General features: G+C 44.1%; 1 protein-coding gene across 1 annotated transcript; it reads left to right on the forward strand.

The window, feature by feature from the left end:
* The first annotated feature begins 93 nt into the window (after nt 1-93).
* Nucleotides 94-20,416, forward strand: LOC119650321 (T-cell immunomodulatory protein). Its single transcript, XM_038052977.1, has 2 exons — nt 94-616; nt 18,685-20,416. The coding sequence occupies exons 1-2, from the start codon at nt 385-387 to the stop codon at nt 20,268-20,270; spliced, it is 1,818 nt and encodes a 605-aa protein (XP_037908905.1). The 5' UTR covers nt 94-384; the 3' UTR covers nt 20,271-20,416.
* Nucleotides 20,417-23,497: the final 3,081 nt, after the last annotated feature.

Genomic DNA, 23,497 nt, shown 5'->3' on the forward strand with positions numbered 1-23,497 from the left:
AAAAAATACTATTCCGCTTCCTTCGAGCAAACTGTGTAGACTTTTTCTCTTTGAAAATTGCCTCTTCCGGTAGTTCAACGAACTACATTTGACATTTGCTATCGCCTGTCATCCCGACATGTTTGTTGGGTTGTCTGACGAATAACGAACTTCACTTTTCCCCGTAGTCGCGTAAAAACGATTTGTGCTAAATTCTTGTTCGCGTGCTAATTATTTCGAAACCGCAACGAAAACTCGGACTTCAGCACGGCAAATCGCAGCTTCGAGTCCTTGCAGCTGTCGACAGCGATGACATCGAAGCACAAAGCAAGCGAATAACTTGGAAAATTGATTAAACAACTGTCGCCTGTCAGTGGACGAGACTTGAATTGGCCACCGAGCACTATGGCGAGGCTGAGTGGTGTCACACAGGCGGTGATTCACGGTTTGCTGTTTTTCCCATTGTTTATCATCACGTCCGAGCGGCTCGCGGCGGTGGGCGCCACGGACATCACGAAACAGGTGTTTTCCAACATCAACGACGGGATCGTGGCGGCGTTTGGGGACTTCAACTCGGACGAGTTCACGGATGTTTTCATTTTGCGAAATGACACTAAGACGCTGCAGATATTGCTTGGTGAGTGAACTGATTTTGTTTTCAGGTGTGTTTTGCAAATGTTCGTCCTTGCCTTCGAAATCACCTTGAACGTACGTGCCTAGGATAAGGGAAAACTTTCGACAAAATCGATACACACCATCTACAAGGATTTGTGGCTTTGTATACATAATGAGGGCAGCTGATGTGTGGAACTTAGAACTCTGAGTTTGCTCGTGTCGATCCACTTCCGATGAAATCGGGCAAAGTCTGCAATGGCTAATTTATTTTTGTGCCCTTTTGGCTTTACCCAACAATTTGGTGCGCAGTAATGTTTGGTTGAGTTTGCGATAGTTTCGAGGCCACACCACGGTTCTCGATGAGTCCCTTTTCATCATCATCAACGGCGCAACAACCGGTGTCCGGTCTAGGTGCCTTAGTGAGGAAATACATTCCGGTTTTGCGCGGAGGTCCACCAATTCGGCATCCCTAAAACCTGTCTGGCGTACTCCATCGCTTCATCTCAGGTAGAGCTCCCCAAATCTACTTTTACTGCCATTTTAGACTTTCCGGGCTGGATAATCCCCACCCATACCAACCAGACCTTGTAGCCCCTTTCGGGACAAGGTTGATAACTTGGGTAGAACTACTTAAGATGACGATGCAGTACTCATGAATATTCCCGGGCGGGTTATTTAGATTTTAACCACCACCGATGGATTGAGTATTTTTATGAACTGCTCAACAACCAGAAATACGGCGAGGAGGAGGTCCCGTCAACTGAAACCGGCCGGTAAATACTGCCACCACCAAGTATAGAAGAAACAGTCCTTGCAATTCATCGGCTTAAAAATCAAAGTTGCCAAGAGCCGATGGAAGGTGTGGGGCAGCGAATCAATGCATGGCGATTGGCAACGAGGCATTATCTGTCCCACACATAAAAAAGGATATATTACGCAGTGCAGAAATTGAAGAGCCATCGCGTTGCTGTATATCATCTAACCACATATGCCCAAAACACTTTTTTTTTTGGGGTCGGGTAGGTGAATGCATTTAAACACGCAGTGTTGGACTCCCGGTTTGGTACGTCGTCGGACTACCAACTAAACACCTCCACATCGTTAGAGAGCTAGCTTGGAACCGTTTATCACAATACTTCGGGCTAGTCCCCGAACTTTCCCGCCTTGCGGAGCCTTCAAATCAGGGAATTCCTTTCACCAACGGGAGGGGAGAGGAGGAAGGGAACTGTCAGTTCAAGGAACCCCCTGCCATCCAGCTCCTCCACCGGTCGAGTTCTATCTTTTTAGCAACGAGAAGGGCCCGAAAGTAATGGGCAACATGACTCCACCTGTCAGCAGTCCTCAGCATTTCTTCGACAATGTTGTCTGGAGAGAGATCCCCTTTGTTTAGATAGAGCTGCTGACGAACTCCATCCCACCTTCCACAAGAAAAAAAAGAGTGGTGAGCGTCGTCCACAACTCCATTGCAAAACACACAATTCGGAGATCGCGCCTTTCCAATCTTGTGCAGGGGAGACTGAAAACTTCCATGCCCACTTAAAAATTGGGCAAGAAAATAGTCAGTCTCACCATGCTTCTGATTCAGCGACGCACCTAAGTAGCCGATGAGCCGCGCAGACCATCTGCCTCTAGTTTCATTTTGCCACGAGAGCTGCCACTCGTCTAGAGTGCGTTGCCGTTCTTCGCGAGCAACCACCTCCCTTGGCTCATCTCACTTGCGCTTGTATATGGCTTGACGCTCCTTAGCAAGAAGGGCAACGGGGATCACTCCCGCGATCACTATCACGGCCGGTTTAGAGACAGTGCGGTAGGCGGACACCACCCGCAAAGCTCCCCGTCTCTGTACTTGCGCGAGGCGTTTACGATATACTTCCTTGTTAAGAGCGCCAGCCCATACCTCTGCGCCGTATAGCAGGACAGACTGCGTTGAACTCATCAGGAGACGTCACCTGCTAGACCTAGGACCCCCAATGTTTGTCATTAGCCTACTTAACGCCGAAACTCCAGCTACAGCCTTGTTCGCTGCTGCTTTGATTTGTTCAAAAAAGCTTATCTTTGAGTCAAGAGTCAACCCGAGGTACTTTACCGCTGATTTTGACTCGACTAACGACTCGCCGAACGATATGGGACGCAGGGCCGGAATTCTCTTTTTAGTCAGGATGACTACTTCGGTTTTTTCCAGTGCAAGGTTGAAACCATGAGTAGTCATCCATCCGCTTGCTCGTCGCATCAATATGCCGAGTCTGCTTTGCGCCTGTTTGAAAATGCGTCTAGCAACAAGCGTTGTGACATCTGCATAGCCGACCAGGCGCGACTCTTCTGGCATGTCGAGTTTAAATAGACTGTCATACGTAGCGTTCCAGAGGTTCAGTCCTAAGATGGATCCCTGTGCTACCCCCGACGTGACCTCCATCCTCCTTTGATCCTCTAGTGTTTCATAGAGAAGGGAACGGTTCCTCAGATAGTCCCTCAATATCCGTAAGAATAGTTCGGTACGTTGAAAGTATTATCTAGTGTGCCTAGAATGGTTTTCCATCTTACGGAATTGAAGGCGTTTCTGACGTCAAGTGTTACGAGGAGCACCACCCGTTGAGTTCGCCGGCTATGTGCCTCTGCTCGTCGAACGGCGTCCACGACTTGCATGACAGCATCAATTGTGGATCTTCCTGCTCTAAAACCAAACTGTCGGGGAGATAAATCTCCGGCAGCCTATATCGCTTCAGCGAGTCTACTTCTGATGAGCTTTTCGAGCACTTTTCCAGCAGTGTCAAGCATACATAGTGGGCGGTATGAAGTCGGGGTCGCCTTTCCCTTTATGGATCAGCGCAAGCTTCGCATCCTTCTAACGAGCAGGGAAAATGTCCTCTTTCAGGCAAGCGTTGAATGCGCCGAGCAGTAGGTCTGGCCGGTGTTGGAATACCAGTTTGTATACCTCTGCTGGAATACCATCAGCTCCTTGCGCCTTTCATAGAGAGGGCTGCCTGTTCCTACTCTTTAATAGAAAAAGCCCAGAACATCATTGGCCCATACCAAAGAGGTTTCACTCCAGGCAAATCAGCAACAGATCAGATTTTCTCTTTGCGGTAAGTGACGGAAAATCTGTTGGAATATGGACATCAGTTCCACCACCTTTTCATCTACTTTAAGGCCGCCTATGATAGTATAATAATAATAATAATAATCGTTGGCGCAACAATCCATATTGGATCAAGGCCTTGAAGTGTGTTAGAGCACTTCATTTAAGACCGTAACGGGTCACCACAGTACACTGTGGGAGGCAATGTGGTCAGCATTGCGCTCGCCCGAGATTATTACCCTGATTTGACTCAGGTACTCATTCACAGCTGAGTTGACTGGTGTCCGACATCCAGTCACGATAACAAATTCCTCTGCCCCCAGCGAGATTTGAACCGCGACCTTCCGCTACGACAGCCCAGCGCTCTAACCACTTGAGCCATCCGCACAGTATAGCCAGAGTAAAACTGTACAGGATCACTTTCATTACAGGATGGACACGTATTATCTTGTAGAATTTCTATACTGAACATATGCCCAGCTCGTGAATTATAGCCTGTCAGAATGCCCACAATACTTCTGCAAGTCTTCCTGTTTTTTAACAAGATAAACTTTGTCGAATGTTTGTATGGTTCTCTCAGGAAAAGTTTGCTGTGTTTAGCAGCATTAAGGTTTAGCCATCTGTCATTTTGGGAAGCATGTTTCCAGTTTTTGATAGTAGCATTAGCCAATGTTACTGACATCGCAATTGCTGGTTCCGGTCCGCTTTTGCTAAAGCATCCGAGATTACATTCCCCTCTACACCGCAATAATCGGGTACCCAGAGTAGTTTCGCCGTATTGAATCTATGGCAGAAACAGAGTTCAATCGATTTCTACATTCCTGAACGATTTTTAAAGTGATCAAAGGGCTGCTCAACGGCCTCAATGCAGATTGCCATGCCCCTGCCCTTCAACTGCTCGTCAATCATCCAGGTTGCCGTTCTTAGGATCGCATACATTTCAGCTTGAAAGGCCGTTGCGTATTGTCCCTAGGGGAAGGCCCACTTCTCGTTTTTATTCGAGAGGTAGACTCCTGCTCCAGAACCATTTTCTGTTTTTGAGCCATCGGTGTAGAAGACGTCAGTATATCCTGACACGCATTCTTCTGGTTCGTAGCAGTTTTCTCTTCGTTCGATAAATTCATATCTTCTACCAAACAGATGTAAGGGGATCCGATAATCAGAAGGAATTGCGAAAACTGGATTCAGTTCTCCCAATGACACTTCCAAATCTCTGTGCCCCCATGTCCATTGTCTTCCCACTCAGCATTCAGAGCTGCGCCGGATGTTGTGCTCATGGCACCGGTGATACGCCGCACAGTTCTTTGCAGGGTGGTTAGTTTACAGCGAAAACTCTTTTGTTTCACTTGAACTCACTACACTACGGATGCATAAGCGAACATCGGCCTAATGATAGCGACGTATATTTATCCACATTACTGCCTGAGGGGTAAGTCGAGGCAGCCCATCTTTACCTCTATATGTTTGTTCCAAAGAAGCTCCGTGTCTAGAATAACTCCCAGATATTTAGCCTTCTTCGGAGGTTGAAGGGCTGAATCCTTCATCTCTGGAAGGCAAAGACCATTCAATTTTCTTCTTTTTGTGAATAATACCATTTCTGCACACTGTTCCGATATCTCGACCAACAGCTAGCAAAGCCATGCCATCGGCGTACGCTTGAGTGTGTATTGGCAAATTTTCCATTTCGCATAGTAGTGAATCGATCAACATATTCCACAGAAGTGGCGATAGCACACCTCCTTGAAGGCGGCGTTTTGTCATTTCCATTGTTAGGTAGCGATCAACACTGATTCCGCACATCGCAATCTCTGCGTTAGCATAGCGTAGACCTACTTAATTAAAGTTTTATCCTCTCTGGCGCCATCACAGAGCTTTTGGAAGGGCGTAGAGTCAAACACCCCTTCAATGTTCACGAATACCCCCATCTCGTACTCGCCTTTCAGAGTTGAGGGGCGCTGCCTTGATTAACACCAAGAGACACACGAAGCGGATTTGATACACCCCAGACATTTCAGCGAAAATGATGTTAAGCTGATTTGCGTGAAGTTCTTTAGATTTGAGTAGTCATCTTTCCTAGTCTTGGGTATGAAGACCACTTTAACCTTCTGCTAAGAGGAAGGCACGTAGCCCAGAGCAAGGCATCCACAAAAAATATTTCTTAGAAGTCGCCCTAAGTGCTCTGCACTCTCCTTTAGTATCGCTGGGTAGATGCAATCCATGCCAGGTACTTTGAAGTGTTCACATGATAGTATAGCAGCTCTCGCCTTTTTATTGGTAACAACCGCTTTCGAAGTATTATTTCCCTTGCAACAACATCATGTTGAAAGGTTTGCAGGGACCGTCAATTCTCTCCAGCTGAAGTGATAAAATAAAACAGCTTTTCTCCTCTAGATTCTACATACACTGCCAGACCCTCAGAGTTCTTGTGTCGGCGGAGGACGCAAAGAATCATAGGGTAAGTAAGCAGAGGCAACTAAGACGTTCCCCCTTTAACCATTAACCTGGTATTGTAAGTTGACCGCAACAAAGTCCTGGGAACAAAATTGTCTCAGCATGGCTGCTTCTAACAATTTTGACATCAGAACGCAGGCTCTCGGCCTCAAGGACCTTTAAGCGAAGAAGATTCTAGTTCTCGTTACTGACCCATTACCACAGATTTTGTTAAAACGAACCCATGGCTCTTGAACCAGAAATATATAAGGACAGTTCTGCAACTTTGCCAGCCTAGCCGCCAGTAGATATGAAGAAGCTTCGGCATGCTGCAAGTTAATTTGTCTAATATGAATTGATAGGTCAGCATATGTAAATAATTATTACAGGGTTTTGTTTTGTGCAGAATTTTCACCGCATCAAATGAACATTTTTGAAAAGCCTTCAGGCTATTCTGGTGACGTGCTTATATTATGCCAACACTCCAATGCTCAAAGAACCAAAAGGTAAACAGGGGGATTCTTTGTTGTTTTGCTTTTGACCCTACGATGAAGTTTTCGATGGAACATTGACGAGCGCTAACCTATATGTCAAAATGAAAGACATGAGTATAATAATAAATTGCAATGATAATGTGCACCATATTTACGTCTATTGACTTGAGGAAAAGTTAACGCTCACAGCTCTTTACCTATTGTTACCTGTTACTATTATACAGATTTTTGTCATCATACAAAACCCATCGATCGGTTCGCTGTAAATAAAGACTTAGCTGATGTCGGTCGGAGCTTTTCTTTTGCATACCTGTCTTCAAAATCACCTTGAACGTACGTGTCTAGGATAAAGAAAAACTTTTAACAAAATCAATACATACCGTCTACCAGGATTTGCGATTTTATATACATAATAAGGGCAGCTGATGTGTGAAACTTTTAGAACATCATCATCATCAACGGCGCAACAGCCGGTATGCTATCTAGGCGTCTTTGTGCAGTAAGACCTTTGACCCTATAATGAGGCGTTTCGAGTGGAATAGTTTTCGTAAGCTGAAATAGGCTTTGTTGTCTGTCAACATTGGTGTGCGGATTTCATCGTCATAGCTATTATCAGTTGTGATTTTCGACCCCAGATAGGAGAAATTATCAACGGTCTCAAAGTTGTAGCACTATCTTTATTGTTCTTGATCAGTGCTTGATGTCTCTTTGGATTTTGGTGCTGACATTGCTACAACGTACTTCGTCTTGTTTTCATTAATGTGCAGCTCGCGCTGCCTGCTCGATCTGGATGAAGGCAGACTATATCTTTTTTTTTGTTCGGAGGTCAATTGAGTGCGTGTGGGATTTGCACCCACTAAAAACTAACCCCGGTCTTTCCAGTCCAGCCCCGAGGGCCCACTTACTTCGCGGGGTAAGTTTTCCCTTAGGCAATCGTCCTTTCCCTTTCGGCTTTAATCCTTCAGCAACTCCTCCTGTATTTTCACGACTGGGAAGGAAACTGTAAGTCAGTTCTCTTTCGTCCGCAGCATTTCTAACTAAGTTCTCCGGGCTCTTGCTCTTGCCCAACGGCTGGTTTAGGTTCCTCCTCTCCACTTCGAACATTGGGCAATGAAAAATCACATGCTTTGGATTCTCCGGTATGGCATTGCATCTAGGACGATTCGAAGAATCATCCAACCCAAAGCGGTGGAGATAAAAAGGTAACGTGGTAGTTGGTTTTTCCATGATTCCGTGCAAGTCACACCTTCATTTTGGAAATGATTTGGCGACTGAACTTCAGATGTGACTACAGTTGCAGACGTGGTCTCCAAACTGATGGCGACTGTAGGTACTTTGCGTTCGGGAAGTAGATCTCGACCGCCGTCGCGGTCAAGGTCTGCTTCCCGAAAAGGGTACCTCTGGGCGATGATTGACCCCGAAAATTTGCTGGTACCAACGTAAATTCGGAGCTGAAGTAACTAAATGTACCACTGGAAGAAATTTCAATACAAAAAAGTGGGGTAGCTGGGTGCCTTGGCGGCGACTACCTGAAATGCAGTACCACGTCGCCTTACAATTTTTGACTTTCTAAGCAGACGCTGCTTTCTGGTCGACACGGACGCGAAGGTATCGTTCTCCCGGTACCCCGTCCAAACACCTCAATACCGCAAAACTTGGGACAGGCTGCGGCGAACTCCTCCCTTATCCGCATTTATGACTACAGTCAGGTGAACTGTAGTGCGCCGCTTGGAGTGCGCCGAAAGTTTTCATGGCGATTCTTTTTGGCTGAAATTAACATTCCCATTTTAGGCGCAGACTTCCTGTGCCAGTATGGGTTCTTGGTGGACCTGCAGAATCAAGCCTTGATTGACCCCAAATACAAGTGAAAGGAGTTTTCTATCTTTGGCTCAAACTCCAACTTACTCTGTGAGTCTTCAAATAAAGGCCTTTTATTCCGGCCGATTTTCGCAAGGAAATATTCCACGCCGTACACGATCTTGCGCATCCAGGCATCAGGACGACGAACCGATTAGTTACCGGAAAATACTTTTGCCTGTCCATGAACAAGGACATAAATTCTTGGCCTGAACTGAGCACATAAAAAGGGAAGTAGGCGTATTACCTCGGTCGACCAAGCGCTTCCATCCGCCTCGACAGTATTGGCCCTTTGCGAGACTAGCACGGGGATAAGTATTGCTTCACAATCATCGACAGTTTATCCGGTGGTCTGAAGCAATGCCTCCGACTGATATTACTGTACAATCATGTGCTGAGACCATTACCTGAGATGAATGTACCAGCCGTAATCATCACGGACCAGGGGGGTGCAATTTGAGTCTATTCTTTTCTCGGAATTAGGCAAGCTTCTGGGTTTCAAACGGCGCAGGACCACTGTATATCATCCGTAGTCCTGCCGCTAAAGGCTACCTTAAAGGCTCGTGATAATTCGTTGTGCTCGCCTTCCTTCCTCCTCGGCCTTCGCATAGGAATTCATGGTCAGCCCCGCGGAGATGGTGTACGGGAAGAATCTGCGGCTCTCCGCCGACTCTGTGCTGGATATCAGAGCAGGGTTAATCGACTCCGGCATGTTGCGTCTGCTTTCGAGACTGCGGCCGATTCAACCTTCCCGACACACGACACCGAAAGTCGTGGTACGCTTGTAAAATCTATTCTAAGTCTGTTTTCTTTGGTTCAAATAAAACGATACACTGAATTTAGTTAGTTATTAATATTAATTGAACTTAATTTTATAAAACCACCGATACATTGAAGCCACTATGAAAAGAAAGAGTGCTGTGATGTGGAAGTCTGAATGGTAGCCATCGCGACAAGCCTGTGCGTCTTTCGTAGATTCGTCCCATCTGTGTTGTCAGAGATCATGCGACTCTGTTCTTGCCGCATTCCTAGGCTCTGTGCGCCCTTACGTCTTGCATGGTACAGCACACTCAATACTGCATCTGATGTGGTACTAAAAGCATTACAAACCCTCAAAACCATTAGCCGCTAAACCCAGTTCCCCTGTTTCCAGATTTGCAAGCGCCTCTGTCCACACAGGTGACGAATAGAGCAGAGTGGATCGCATTACTGTGCGGCTAGAAGCAACCTGCGACAGTGAATCGCCACACCAATATTCGGCTGCACTTTTGTAAGTGCCGTGTGGCTGCCTTTTGGCATGGCTCAATTTGGTGTCAATTATCACACACAGATATTTGATAGCCGGCTTTGATACAACCGTATATCCACCGACTTCCATTTTCTTGCGGTTCGCTTCCGTTTTCGCGTCCTTAAAGGTCAGTCCGGCTCTTTCTAGCCAGGACTTTACCGCTCTCACTGTTTCCGATGCGTAGACCTCCACCTCTTCTGGGTGTTTTGCTGTAACAACCACATCCGACAATCGTAGTCTCCTCTGGGACGGGAAGAGCAAACACTCCATTATACATGATATTGCACAACAGGAGACCCAGTACCGATCTTTGTGGTACTCCGGGTGTGACAACATCCGTCCCGTACCAGGGAGTTCTCTCTGAGAGGTAATCTTCCACTAGATTCGCTATATACCCAGGGGCAACTATGTCAGCCAACGTGTCTTTAATTCTGTTCCAGTTGGCCGAGTTGAATGAGTTTTTGACATCCAGAGCCAACATGGCACAGCAGCCGCCGGAAACCAGTGTGCCTTTTGCCAGGTTCACAACCATGCTTATTGCATCCATGCGATATTTTCGTGATAAGGAAACAGAGTGATAACAATTAGTTTCAGGAGGGTCGGATAGGTCATTTGATGTGATCTCCGCAGTTTTCTTATTACTACCCAAGGGTTTATGTCGGTTTGGTAACACAGCTCTTTGAAGCAGTTCTTTTTATTTCTCCGAATATCCGATTTTAAGCGGCTATGATTTCGTTGTTCGATCAGTAGTTGTCATGACATCATTGGAAGAACCACCCGAGACGTACAAACTGCCTTCATCCAGATTGAGCAGGCGGTGTGAGAGCCTTGGCTGCACATCAATGAAGGCAAGACAAAATATGTGGTAGCAACGTCAGCACCGAAGACGAACCAACCAACATCAAACCGCACTGGTCAAACAGGAAGAATAAGGATAGGAGAATACAACTTTGAGACCGTCGACAATTTCTCCTATCTAGGGTCAAAAATCACAACCGATAACAGCTACGATGATGAAATCCGCGCACGGTTGTTGTAAGCCAACAGAGCCTATTTCAGCTTACAAAAACTGTTCCGCTCGAAACGTCTCACCATAGGATCAAAGCTCTTATTGTACAAGACTATGATCTTGACAGTCCTCATGTATTCCTCGGAAACTTGGGTTCTTAGCAAGAAAAATTGCGAACTCTTGGCCGCTTTCGAGAGAAGAATCCTCCGAAGAATTTGTGGCCCCTACGATTCCGTAGCCTACATAACGACGAAATCTATGAGCGATACCATGACCGTCCGGTTGTGGATAAAATCCGGCTGAATAGGTTACGGTGGGCGGGTCACTTAATCCGTATGGATGAGGATGATCCCACCCGGAAAGTCTATAAGGGTAATATCCATAGTAGAAAAAGAAGACGAGGCAGACCCTGCCTAAGATGGAGCGATGGCGTAGGCCAGGACGTCAAACAGCTTTTAGGGATATCGAATTGGTGGACCTTGGCGCAAAACCGGGATGTCTGGAGTTCCTTATTAAGGCAGACTTAGACCGGATACCGGTTGTTGCGCTGTTGATGATGATGATAGTAGTTGTCGCCTTCTGGGCATAGTAGCATCCTTCTGCCACCCATCGGGTAATTTGGGTAGCTTTTTCTCTAGCCGTACCATTAAGCGATATTCGGGTTAGTGCGCCGCGGAAAAGGTGCTTTTGTCGTCCAGCCGAGCTAACCGCCGGGGATTCTGCGAGAGCTCTTTTTCGAGCTCGACTCACCGTTGATTTCCATGCATTTCCATGCTAAAACGGCACTCACGTATGTCAGGGCCACTATAGACATCAGGCCCCTTCCTCTGAAAATGGATGAGGCTTCACTATTCGCCAGAACCACGTCTAGCTCCGCGAATGCTTCGAAGAGATCACGTCCCCTCACATTTCTTGTCCGGCTGCCTCATTCAAGAGCCCACGCATTAAAATCGCCTGCTATTATGGTCAGCCAACATCCTCTTACATCCAAAACGAGAGCGCTCAGCATCTGCTCATACTCGTGCTGGGTGGAACATATATAACAGTATAGATGTGGACTCCTTTCATCTTCGCTTTCATCTTCGCTTTCATCTGTTCTCCACAAGCCCATGGCGCTGCTGGGCCCGTTTGGTCCTTGACCCAATCATGATGTTTTTCTCGCGAATGGTTTGCGAGAGAATGCCCTACGCATTGTTCCAAACAAACCTCTTCGAGAGAATTTTTAGTTAATCGGGCTAAATTTGAGTTGCCTGAATTAAGGCATTTTGACAGCTAGCGTCACCACCGTTCAGAAATTACCAACGATCAACGCCTCCCCAATTAGTCTACGATCATGGATATCGCGTCGTCCTTAGAATGACCTTGCTGATTCCATACTGCCGTTCTGACAGGCGACCCGTTAGCTTGGTCACCGGGAGCAGCCTCTGTTGAATACCAGTTTGTCTAACATCTTTGCAATGGTGTTTAAAAGACATATAAATTTTCAATAAACCCTCTGTTCCCAAATGGGAGATAGCGAATCGACAATAAATACGGGCCCCCTAATCAGCACATCCGTCGGTACTTGCTCCCTATGTTGATGTAACTTCTCTTTTGAGATTATGTCGGGCCACAGTACGCCGATAACAAGGCGGAGACAGGTGCAAATGAACGGTGGCGGTCATTTTCCATCAGCTGCTCTCATATATGTAAGAGTACAGGGAGAACATTGTACTTGGAGTATCCTCAACTTGATGTTGATGGGGTCAATGCAGAAAGTTCTGAAGCTGAAACTAGCCTGCTGTCGTCGATCAAGCCTTCGAGATGTTCTTTGATGTGTTATAGGATTATTTTAGCTATTATCTTTGCGACGGCATGGAGCGCGCAGATGCCCCGCCAATTGTAATACTCAAAATGGGTGCCCTTCTTTGGAATTATAATAATCCTCCCTTTCCACTCTCTGGGAAAGGTCTCGCATTGCCAAGACTTCTGTGCGAGTGGAAATAATAGCATATTACAGTAACTAGCCATCTCACCGGATGTGGTACGATTAAGAACTGTGGTGAAGTGTTCTTTCCATCTCTTCAGTTTCTTGTCATCGTGGGTGAGGAGGCGAAAGTTAACAGTCTATTCCAACTCAAACAATACAGAAAAACTAGAAAAACTATGGGGTCTTCATAAAATCCCGGCTTGGTAAATAACGTTGACGACAGGAGCTTGGTATTTTAAGGATTAAATATAGTTAGGTCGCTGGGCATGAGTGTCTCCCCCAGAACTATTCATAACCGTTTCTGTAGTTCACGAATTTGAGATCTTAAGATTCCGAAAAGGAATCCGTCCGTCAATTGGAGGAATATTTTTGATTCCTACTGTCGCGAAGATTTCGGTTAAAATCGTCCTCCAATGCATCAAGGAACACTTCGAAAGATTGAAACAAGGACTATGGGAGAATTAGGACTTGAACTTCTGATGTCTTGACCCATTGTATACTATGTTGGTTAACGACCTATGTGGCAGTGACACCACAACGGTCAAATCTACCATAAAAAGTCGACAGAGAAATAAAGAGATTCTTTGGTGTTCTGTTTATTTTTCCTATGAAAAGGAGGAAGTTCCTAGCGGAATATTCATTAGAGCTATCCAATATGCCAAGAGTAAAGAACTGAACGTTTGAGCTACGATCAAATCCATTGCTTGAATTGAGGTCCCAGATGATCACAGCCAGTATGAGAGAAGCTTTCGAAAAGAGCTGCCCACTCAAATCGCTAAAGAAGGATAAAATACTATGGTGAAGCTCGGATTTGGAAAACAGAGAAGAAGGACAAGAGCCCTCCTCAACCGAACTCTAAAGTTTGTTGGGTTACATACGTTTACAGGGTATGGTGGATGTATATAGAAAGCAATGAACAAATGACTAATAATTTGCTTGACGTGGACTTCCCAGGTAGCATCCAAAATCTCAATTCAAGGCCGACAGCGACATACAATCCTCCACCGAGAGACTGAACACTGCCATACACTTAGCGAATAAATAAACTCGTTCAATAGATCAAGTCTGCGGACCCGGATGGTATGATTCCTGCTCCAGTAATAGAGGGTCTATATATTTGAAATGTACACGCTTATATTAGAAGTATATGGCGTAATGCGATGGTGATATTTATTTCCAAACAAAGGAACTCACTTATTTACCAGAAAGGAAAATCCAAGCAGAGAGCACTCCATAACTTCACGGCAAAAATTGAATTGGACACCGAAGGGGTTTTCAATTAAGCGATTCGTGGCGATTTGTCATGTGGCAAGACAACATCGATTGGATCCGCTGATAATCAGTTGAATTCTTTACATGCATATTGGTCGGGGGTAACTTTATTGTGGCAGGGTATTAGTACACCACATTGAGGCGTTCGTTTTCCTCTATCACGGCTAGTAGTAGTTTACACCTTGCTATGGCTCCTGAAGGACACAAAGGTCTTTTCACAAGCATTTGCGTAAGACCAAGCCATAATAATTATCAGCGGAAATTCAGTTGGTACGAACAGTCCAGTATTTAGGATTACTTCCGATTCCAAGTTGAAAGTGGAAGCATCATATCCCGCAACTACCAGACCTGGCGACTTTGACCGTAGCATGTAGAGCCCATTTTGATGTATGTATGCGTCGTCGGTGTAGAATTCATTGCTTCCGGTTCAAGCTGTCGAAAGCCTCCTCGAAATCGACGAAGAGCAGATGAAGCGGAGATCTAAAGTTCGCATATTATTTCAAAATGATTCGAAGGGTGTTGACATGGTCAGTGTGGTAGTTCTAGAGCGGAAACCAATCAAGCTTCCATTAGGTTCTTCGATGCGCTCCAGGATAATTTTAAGATAATATCTTTGCGCATGGCGAGTTGTACCGACTTCTACAGTTTCACAGTTATGTTTTGTTTCTAGGTATATTTATATTCGCTGAGATATTTCGGTATTTTGATTTTGTAGTGGACAGCATCGTCCGGGGTATCTGGGTTGGCATTGAGATCCCAGCGCGCAGCCCACGAGCACATCTCATACAGGTTTCTTCATGGCTTCATCCATAACTAACGAGAGTATAAGAGAAATATCTCCGACTTGTGGCGTTTCTCTGGTGGACTTCTTTGGTAAGTCGACTGTACCCAGCTTTGTCAATTACGCTATAGAGATGTTGAATCCAGTGTTCCCTAGATCTTTCTATGTAGCCTCGTTTTTAATGTTGCCAAAAGCTTCTTCTGTATCTACGAAAGTGCCAAGTGTGTACTGTTTGTAGTGAATTGTGAGCTTAATCGCCACTATCACTTTGTAGAGTGCTATTTCAGTGGATCATTTTTTCAGTTACATATTTGGAGATTTGTTTTGTGTGAGTAGTAGAGGCTGTGCTCCTTTGATGGTTATTTATATTATAAGTATGTGCTTCATGACTATAAACAATCGACACCAACACTTTTGTTGCAAAAGGAGAATGTAGATGGCAACAAACTAGCACAGCGCCCCTTATACCGGGAGAATGCGTAAATGAGAAAGTTGAATCGGCGAAAATGGCCGGGAAAGTAGGTAATTTCTCAATTGTGCGCGGAGTGCCGACAAAAGAGAAAGAAACGGAAACTCACAAATCCTAAAAATGGATAAAGGAATGGGTGAGCAACAAAAATATAAAAGAAATTCGAAAATAATAACTATTTCTAAGAAAGGAGATTGTGCTACACGAATATCAGCAGCATCAGCGAAAGCATCTTTGGCCTATAACAACTATCGACCATTTCATCGCGGGGCCTTGGAATGCGGAAAGCCAGTGAGGAACCCCAAATCTCACATGAAATTTTTGCGGAGCTGGATATTATGTTGGGCTATTTTTGATGTGTCCCGACTTTCCGAGGTGCGATTGTAGACCTGACATACCTTACACTGGCAGGTAAATGAACACTGCACCCACAGTGAATGCAACAGTCCAACAGGACGTCTTCTCGATCCTCGAAGTTACCGAGGAGGAGTTACAATTAATTTGTGGAGATAATAAGCCTCCGGGATTGGACGGACCTACGCCATCGCTCCATCTCAGGCAGGGTCTGCCTCGTCTTCTTTTTCTACCATAGATGTTGCCCTTATAGATTTTCCGGGTTTGATCATCCTCATCTATACGGATTAAGTGACCCACCCACCGTAACCTGTTGAGCCGGATTTTATCCATAACCTGACAGTCATGGTATATCTCATAGATTTTGTCGTTATGTAGGCTACGGAATCGTCCATCCTCATGTAGAGGGCCAAAAATTCTTCGGAGGATTCTTCTCTCGAACGCGGCCAAGAGTTCGTAATTTTTCTTGCTAAGAACCGAAGTCTCCGAGGAATACATGAGGACTGGCAAGATCATTGTCTTGTACAGTCAGAACTTTGACCCTATGGTGAGACGTTTCGAGCGAAAAAGTTTTTGTAAGCTGAAATAGACTCTGTTGACTGCCAACAACCGTGCGCGGATTTCATCGTCGTAGCTCTTATCGGTTGCGATTTTCGACCCTAGATAGGAGAAATTATCAACGGTATGAAAGTTGTATTCTCCTATCTTTATTCTTCCCGTTTGACCAGTGCGGTTTGATGTTGTTGGTTGGTTTTTGGTGCTGACGTTGCTACCATATATTTTGTCTTGCCTTCATTGATGTGCAACCGCCTGCTCAATCTGGATGAATGCAGTTTGTACGTCTCGGGTGGTTCTTCCCATGATGTCGATATCGTCAGCATAGGCTAGTAGTTGGGTGGACTTAAAGAGGATCGGACCTCTTGCATTTACATCAGCATCACGGATCACTTTCTCGAGGGCCAGGTTAAAGAGGACGCATGATAGGGCATCACCTTTTCGTAGACCGTTGTTGATGTCGAATGGTCTTGAGAGTGATCCTGCTGCTTCTATCTGGCCTCGCACATTGGTCAGGGTCAGTCTAGTCATCTTATTAATTTCGTTGGGATACCGAATTCTCTCATGGCCGTGTACAGTTTTACCCTGGCTATGCTATCATAGGCGGCTTTAAAGTCGATGAACAGATGGTGCAGCTGTTGTCCATATCCCAACAGTTTTTCCATCGCTTGCCGCAGAGAGAAAATCTGATCTGTTTCTGATTTGCCTGGAGTGAAGTCTCTTTGGTTTGGGCCAATGATTTTCTGGGCATATGGGGCTATCCGGCCTAGAAAGATAGCGGAGAATATCTTATAGATGGTACTCATCATCATCATCATCAACGGCGCAACAACCGGTATCCGGTCTAGGCTGATGGTACTCAGCAACGTGATACTTCTATAATTGCTGCACTGTGTGATATCTCCCTTTTTATGTATGAGACAGATAATGCCTCCTTGCCAATCGTCAGGCATTGATTTGCTGTCCCATACCTTGAGCACAAGTTGATGAACCACTTGGTGTAATTTCCTCCGCCTCCATATTTAACCAATTCGGCTGTAATTCCATTGGCTCCTGGCGACTTATGATTTTTAAGCCGATGAATCGCACGGACTGTTTCTCCTAAACTTGGTGGTGGCAGTATTTGTCCGTCGTCTTCAGTTGGCGGGACCTCCAACTCGCCGATGTTCTGGTTGTTCAGTAGCTCATCAAAGTACTCAACCCATCGCTCTAATATTCCCATTCTGTCGGAAATCAGATTTCCCTCTTTGTGTCGGCAGGGTGAACATCGAGGTGTGTAACGCTTCATCCTGCTGATTTGTTGGTAAAATTTTTGTATCTGGTGCGGCTGCTCCCTGTACTTTTCGAGGTCAAATCACAGTTATGGGTGGTAAAATTGCACCTGTAAGACAGACTTTTAACGAAGCGCACGACACCGCCTCAGAACCGATCCTTAGATAGTGGGGGTAATAGTTGAGGCCTTGGTTCATGCACAAGGGAAGGTTGTAAAATGCCTAATATTGGGGGAAAATGTGTCCGGATGGCTCAAGTAATTAGAGCGCTGGGGTGTCGTAGCTGAAGGCTGCGGTGCAAATCTCACTGGTGCCAGAGGGATTTGTTATCGTGACTGGATGTCGGATACCGGTCGACTCAGCTGTGAATGAGTATCTAAGTCAAATCCGAGTAATAATCTCGGTCGAGCGCAATGCTGACCATATTGCTTACTACAGTGTACTGGAGTGTTCCTTTACGGTCTTAATGAAGTGCTCTAACACACTTATGGATTGTTGCGCTAGCGATTATCATTATTATTATTAAAATATATTAGCAGGTTGCTTATCGTATATTTACAAGTTTTGTTAGGTACAGCAGACCCATTTGTCTCGCGAATATATTGACACAATCCACGGCTACAGTAGAGCAAATCACAGTATTCTAACTATGAACAATGTCCTACTGTGTTTCAATTCGTCGGAATATGGCAACATTCTTACAAGTGTCATGGCACCGCTGGCTGTTTTTGGTAAACATACTGCAGGTGCCCCCCTAACGTTTACCTTGGCGTCAATCATAATTCTAAGATATATCTACTGAATTTCGTTTGGAAAATGTTGTTTTCCTTAGCAAAGGCCGCTTCTATTTTATGATTAGTCGCTGTGGCAACCACGACCAAATCGTGGGCAAAGCCGACAGATACAACCTCCTCTGGGGATGGAAATCCGACCATTCTGTTCTATATGCAGATTTCATAGGAGAGGGCTCGGTACTGAGTCTTGTGGTATGCTTACTGTGAAGAGTTTCCTTTAAGAAATAGTTCTCAAGATATCCATGTATCCAAGAACACATAATGCTATGCAAACTCATTCTATGATAAGATGCATTTTCCGCTTTCCGGGTAGTATGGAATGGGCTCCGTTGTTTTCTTAGAAAATTTGATTTTTTCCATCTCCAAAAACCTTTTCCGACTTTAAGATGTCACGATTTATAAATGTTAATCATTTTTATAATATTATCTATTTTTCTTAAAACATGCCTATTAATTTCTGTTTCTTTGCAGGTGCTGAAACTGAACCACTTCTTCGGCCTGGACCGAAATGTGATTTTAAGAAATTGGAAATAACAAGCGTCGTACCCGGTGACTTTGACGGTGACGCTTATATGGATGTCCTCATTACGACACGAACAAAAAAGGAGGGATATTTTGATATTTATGTGAATTGGGGTCGAACGGACTATCTAAATTGCACAGATGAATCTGAACCTTTGCTAACAACTTATGGAGAACCCTTGGCTATAGATTACAACAATGATATGATCATTGATTTGTTTGGAACCGATGACCCGCATGAGAATCGTTATTACTATATTTTTCAGAATAATCGTGGAAAACCAGAACGCAAACGAATGGTCGATCCAGGCACAAAAGGTTCTCTCCGCTTCCCCAATTCGAATGCATACTTGGACGTAAATCGCGACTTCACTGCGGATTTGTTTATTGAGACGAATCATTCATATGAAATCTGGACGGGATTGGAAGGTCAGGATGAAAAGTTCATATTCAGTAAAGAAATCAAATATCCAATCGGCAATGATAATTTGAGAATGGGACAGAGTGTATTTTTGGATATGGAATTGAAAGGATCGCAGAATCATATTGTGCCCGTTTGCTTTGACCGTAGCTGTAACAATGCGACTATTATGGTCTACGATGAGAATCATTTCACCGATTTACATATCAGTCTGAAGGATCCTCAAGGCTCTACTTGGGGCTTTATTGTGCCTGATAAAGAACCCTATACGAATGCAATCACAGCAAGAGGAGGTGATTTTAACATGGACGGCTATCCGGATCTGTTAATAACTTTGAAAAATGTAGCAAACTCGAACAGGATACAGACATTCCTTCTAGAAAACGTTCCTTGCACAGTGTTGTGTAAGCCGTTGTCGCGAACTTTTGAAGTTAAATGGGATGCACTGTCACCCATGGGTAATAACACCGTTGCAGGCACATTCTACGACTTCTATCAAGACGGTGTTTTGGATGTAATGCTGATCGAAAAAGTTGGAAAGAAATACAGACCTCTTGCTTTCCGGAATACTTTGGACTATGACGCTAATTTCGTTAAAGTGATCGTTCTAACTGGCTTGACGAATAAAAAGAATGAGACGACGATCACAGCCCTTGGTCGCAAGAAACGAACCTACGGCACTAATCTGCCCGGGCCACGTATTGTCTATTTCACGACAACGCAAGAGGGTGACGGCCAGCATGGTTCCAGTTCACAATTACCTCAATCTGCATATTTCGCACTTCAGCTGCCTTATACGATTTTTGGTTTGGGCCGCACCCCCAATTTTGTGGATTCCTTGACTGTAGGACTGTCAAATAAATCTCGAACGTGGACTCAATTGATTCCAAATTCTCAAATGATAGTCGTGCCACGTCCAGTGGAAGAGCCTCTGAGATGGAAGGCGCAGCTTTTCGTAACACCTAGTAAACTAATTTTAATGAGTGTCGTAGCATTAGGCGGAACATGTTTCGTTATAACTTTAATCATATTGGGTTTATATATCAAAGAGAAACGAGAGGATAAGCAGGAGAAACTTCAAGAAGCACATAGATTCCATTTCGATGCGATGTAGAGAGTTGGGGGAGTTTGTGTTTACTCAAAATTGTCGCTGTTTTGTTATGTGATTTGAAGTATTTTTATTACTACAATATATTTTTAATTTGACTGTAAATTATACATTATAACCTAAATAAATTATACGAATTTAACAAAATAATACACAGAGTTATTATATTCGGTTACACTTGATAGCATTCGGAGGAAAAAGAAGGATTGAATTCTTCGTATTTATGAAAGACTTGGTCGCATCTGTCAAATTTTTTGGCTTTCGTGATCGGCAACGTTTTATTTTCAGATGAAAAGAACAAATTTTAATACATGGCACAATTGAAAGTGCAGCAAATAATGGAGAATAGTCTTTCCTGGAGAAAACGTTTTAATGTGAAGTGCATGTCATACTATTTGTGGAATGTTCTGCAATAATTTCCGCAATGTGGGGCCTAGATAGAGGCAATTATTTCATATTTTGAACTTTAAATCCACTCTCCGTCAATAGCTTTTCTTGCCCAGATAACTTTAAATCAGTTTCTTTTTTGCTTGTGCACCTTCCCAATTATATTCTCAGGGTGTATGTTCGCTTTTAGCTCTTTATTCAATCTTTTTCTCCTCTGAAGTCCGAATCTGAGGAATTGAACGTCATCTCATCATCAGACAATTCAAAAATGTCCGACAGCATTCCCTTCGAGTTCGGAGTTCAAATTTACTTTGAATGTGAATGTGCCTTCAACTGGATTCCATCGTTGACCTAGGGTTTTGATAGCCTCCGTAGTGCTGATATCTAGAGCCAATTGGTCACTTTCTGGAATTTTTGCAACTACTGCATCTCCGTTCGCGATCCATTTACGCAGCTTCTGTTGCAGCTGACTGAATTCTTCGATGGTGACACTACCGGACAGGACTTCGTTAATATAAAAGTCTTCTTCCAACACTTGACATGCGGTCGACATTCACCAGCAGTTGAAATATTCGAATAGCCAGGTAGGGAGAACTGGTTGCTCCGCAAGTGATAGTTGTAAATTTGTAGTGTTTCAGTGGATGATTTCTCTATAAAATGTTTTAAAAATCTTGATCCTTTTCGTAAACACCGATTTGTCGATACTTCTTTTCGGTACCTGCGGCAGTTACATACTTGAATGTTCGCCATTTCATTAGAACATTGATAATGTTCTTCTGTAACGTGGGTCCAACTAGCAAGAGATCGTTGAACGATTTGCCGGTGGGGGTTTATGGACTTCCTTCTGGGGAACCTCTTTCATGTAACCCAACCTGAAGTACTCCTTCATGAATGCCACATGCTTTTCTACTTTTGGAGAGCGAATGTGCGTAATTTTTCGTGAATCGCGATATTAGTTGGCTGGTCGCGCTTCTTCTTTGAATGGGAGTCACATAACATATCTTCAAATTGAATTCCGTTTAGTTGTGTTTATATACCAAAGAGCAGCGACTTGCTCGCTTTGAGTCCAGACTGCTTTTGGCGGTTGATCTTCAATCTCCCAGAGTTCCGTCACCAGTTGCTCCGTGCTTTCTTCGGTGCTAACTATGAATATTATAGCTACGTTTGCGTTTATGGTATGTGCAATAACCATCGTATTTTGTGTTAACGGCGCATAGAGATCTTTTCTTAAATTCATGTAGTAGTAAGGAATGGTACGCATCTGCCCTTATTAGCACGTCGATGTTGCCAGTGATGTCTAAGCGGCAAGTCAGTCAAATCTCCTAAGTTCAGTCCTTTGGGTAGGCTTTAATCTCAGCAGAAGGGCAGACATGAGTGCTGGTTGCTGTGCTGAGGGTGGACACAATGAGGTTCAGATCGCCTTTCCTTGCTTTGACGCACAAGGAGTGCATTGATGATTTAGCTCCCAAACTTAATCTGGTGACCTTAATACTTTGCCTTGACATTAACTAATTGCGTAGCTACTTTCTTGATAAAGCTTTGTTGGGACTTGGAATTAATTAACGCTTTTGAATCCTGTATGCTGTGTACAGGAGAATGGTTGACCCGGCATGCTTTTTGGCGTTCAAGGCGCTTAGATCGGGAACAAACAGTTTCGCCTCTACTGAAAACTATGATGTCTTTATCGTGTCGGAATGTAACAATGAATGGTGTTTCTTAGAGCACAACTAGCATCGGCTTGTGGCCATGGTTTTTTTACATCTCCAATATGCTATGCTAATGATAAACTCGAGCAGCTCAATTATTATGATTCCAAGCTTTATGAAGAGCAATTCCTTCTAATCAGGGCTCTGTTTTTTATGTGTCTTCGTTGGAGTAGTCTTGTTATTAATTTTTTCATCTTTGAAGACATTGGGCTTCCTCGACCTTTATCTTTTAGGTCTTTGGGATTGTGTGAGATCTCAAAATTGACAACTTTCCCTTCCTTTTCAAAGTATAAGCTTGGCATTGATTTGGATGGTGGCATTGTTGATTGATGAGTTCTAAGCAACGGATTACTGAACAATAAGAGGCTGGTGGGGAAATTGATTCCTGGACGAAGATGTACTTTTGGTCTATCGGGTTTTAACATGCTTTTCAGTTGAAATTACTTGGAGGTGGAGCAAGATTGTGAATTGGTTTTTAAGGTTTTGTGTAAAACAAAACCTTATTAAAATCGATTCAATGTCTGTCTGTCTGTCTGTCTGTCTGTCTCGATTTGTACTTTCCGAAACTGACATTAGTTTTGGCATAAATTGCAAAGTGCGTGAGTAAGGAGTCAAAATGTACGCATTTGAAGCGAGACAGGACTCATCTTCGGAAACTACCCAACCCAAAAATCCGAAGAAAATCAGGGTGGTGCGCCTAGATGAAATCTAGGCCTCAAAATATGTCCCATTCCGATATCTGCTCAAATAAATTTACTAATAGCATATTACAACTTTTTAGAAATTTACTGAAAAACCCCCCTTAAATTCATCCTAGGACTTCCGGATTCTGTACCAGCATAGAGGACAATATTTCGTGTATATGCGCCAAATTTCATAGAAATCAGGCAATTAACGCCAGTTCAAACTTAGCAATTTCGCGCGAGTTTACTGCTTCCAAAGCCATGCAAATCGGATGCTGACGTCATAATTACCCGGAATAATTGACATTCGCGTGGAATATTAAAGTCACATTTATGAAGAATCTATTTATCTACAGCCCTTTTTAAGGTTTTGTGTAAAACACTTATGTGAAATCTAATCTTCGAGAGATGTCCCATTCCGGTATCTGCTCAAAAAATTTACTAATAGTATATTATC

The sequence above is a fragment of the Hermetia illucens genome, chromosome 2 (genome assembly GCF_905115235.1).
Source record: "Hermetia illucens chromosome 2, iHerIll2.2.curated.20191125, whole genome shotgun sequence".
In the NCBI taxonomy this organism is placed as follows: Eukaryota; Metazoa; Arthropoda; class Insecta; order Diptera; family Stratiomyidae; genus Hermetia; species Hermetia illucens.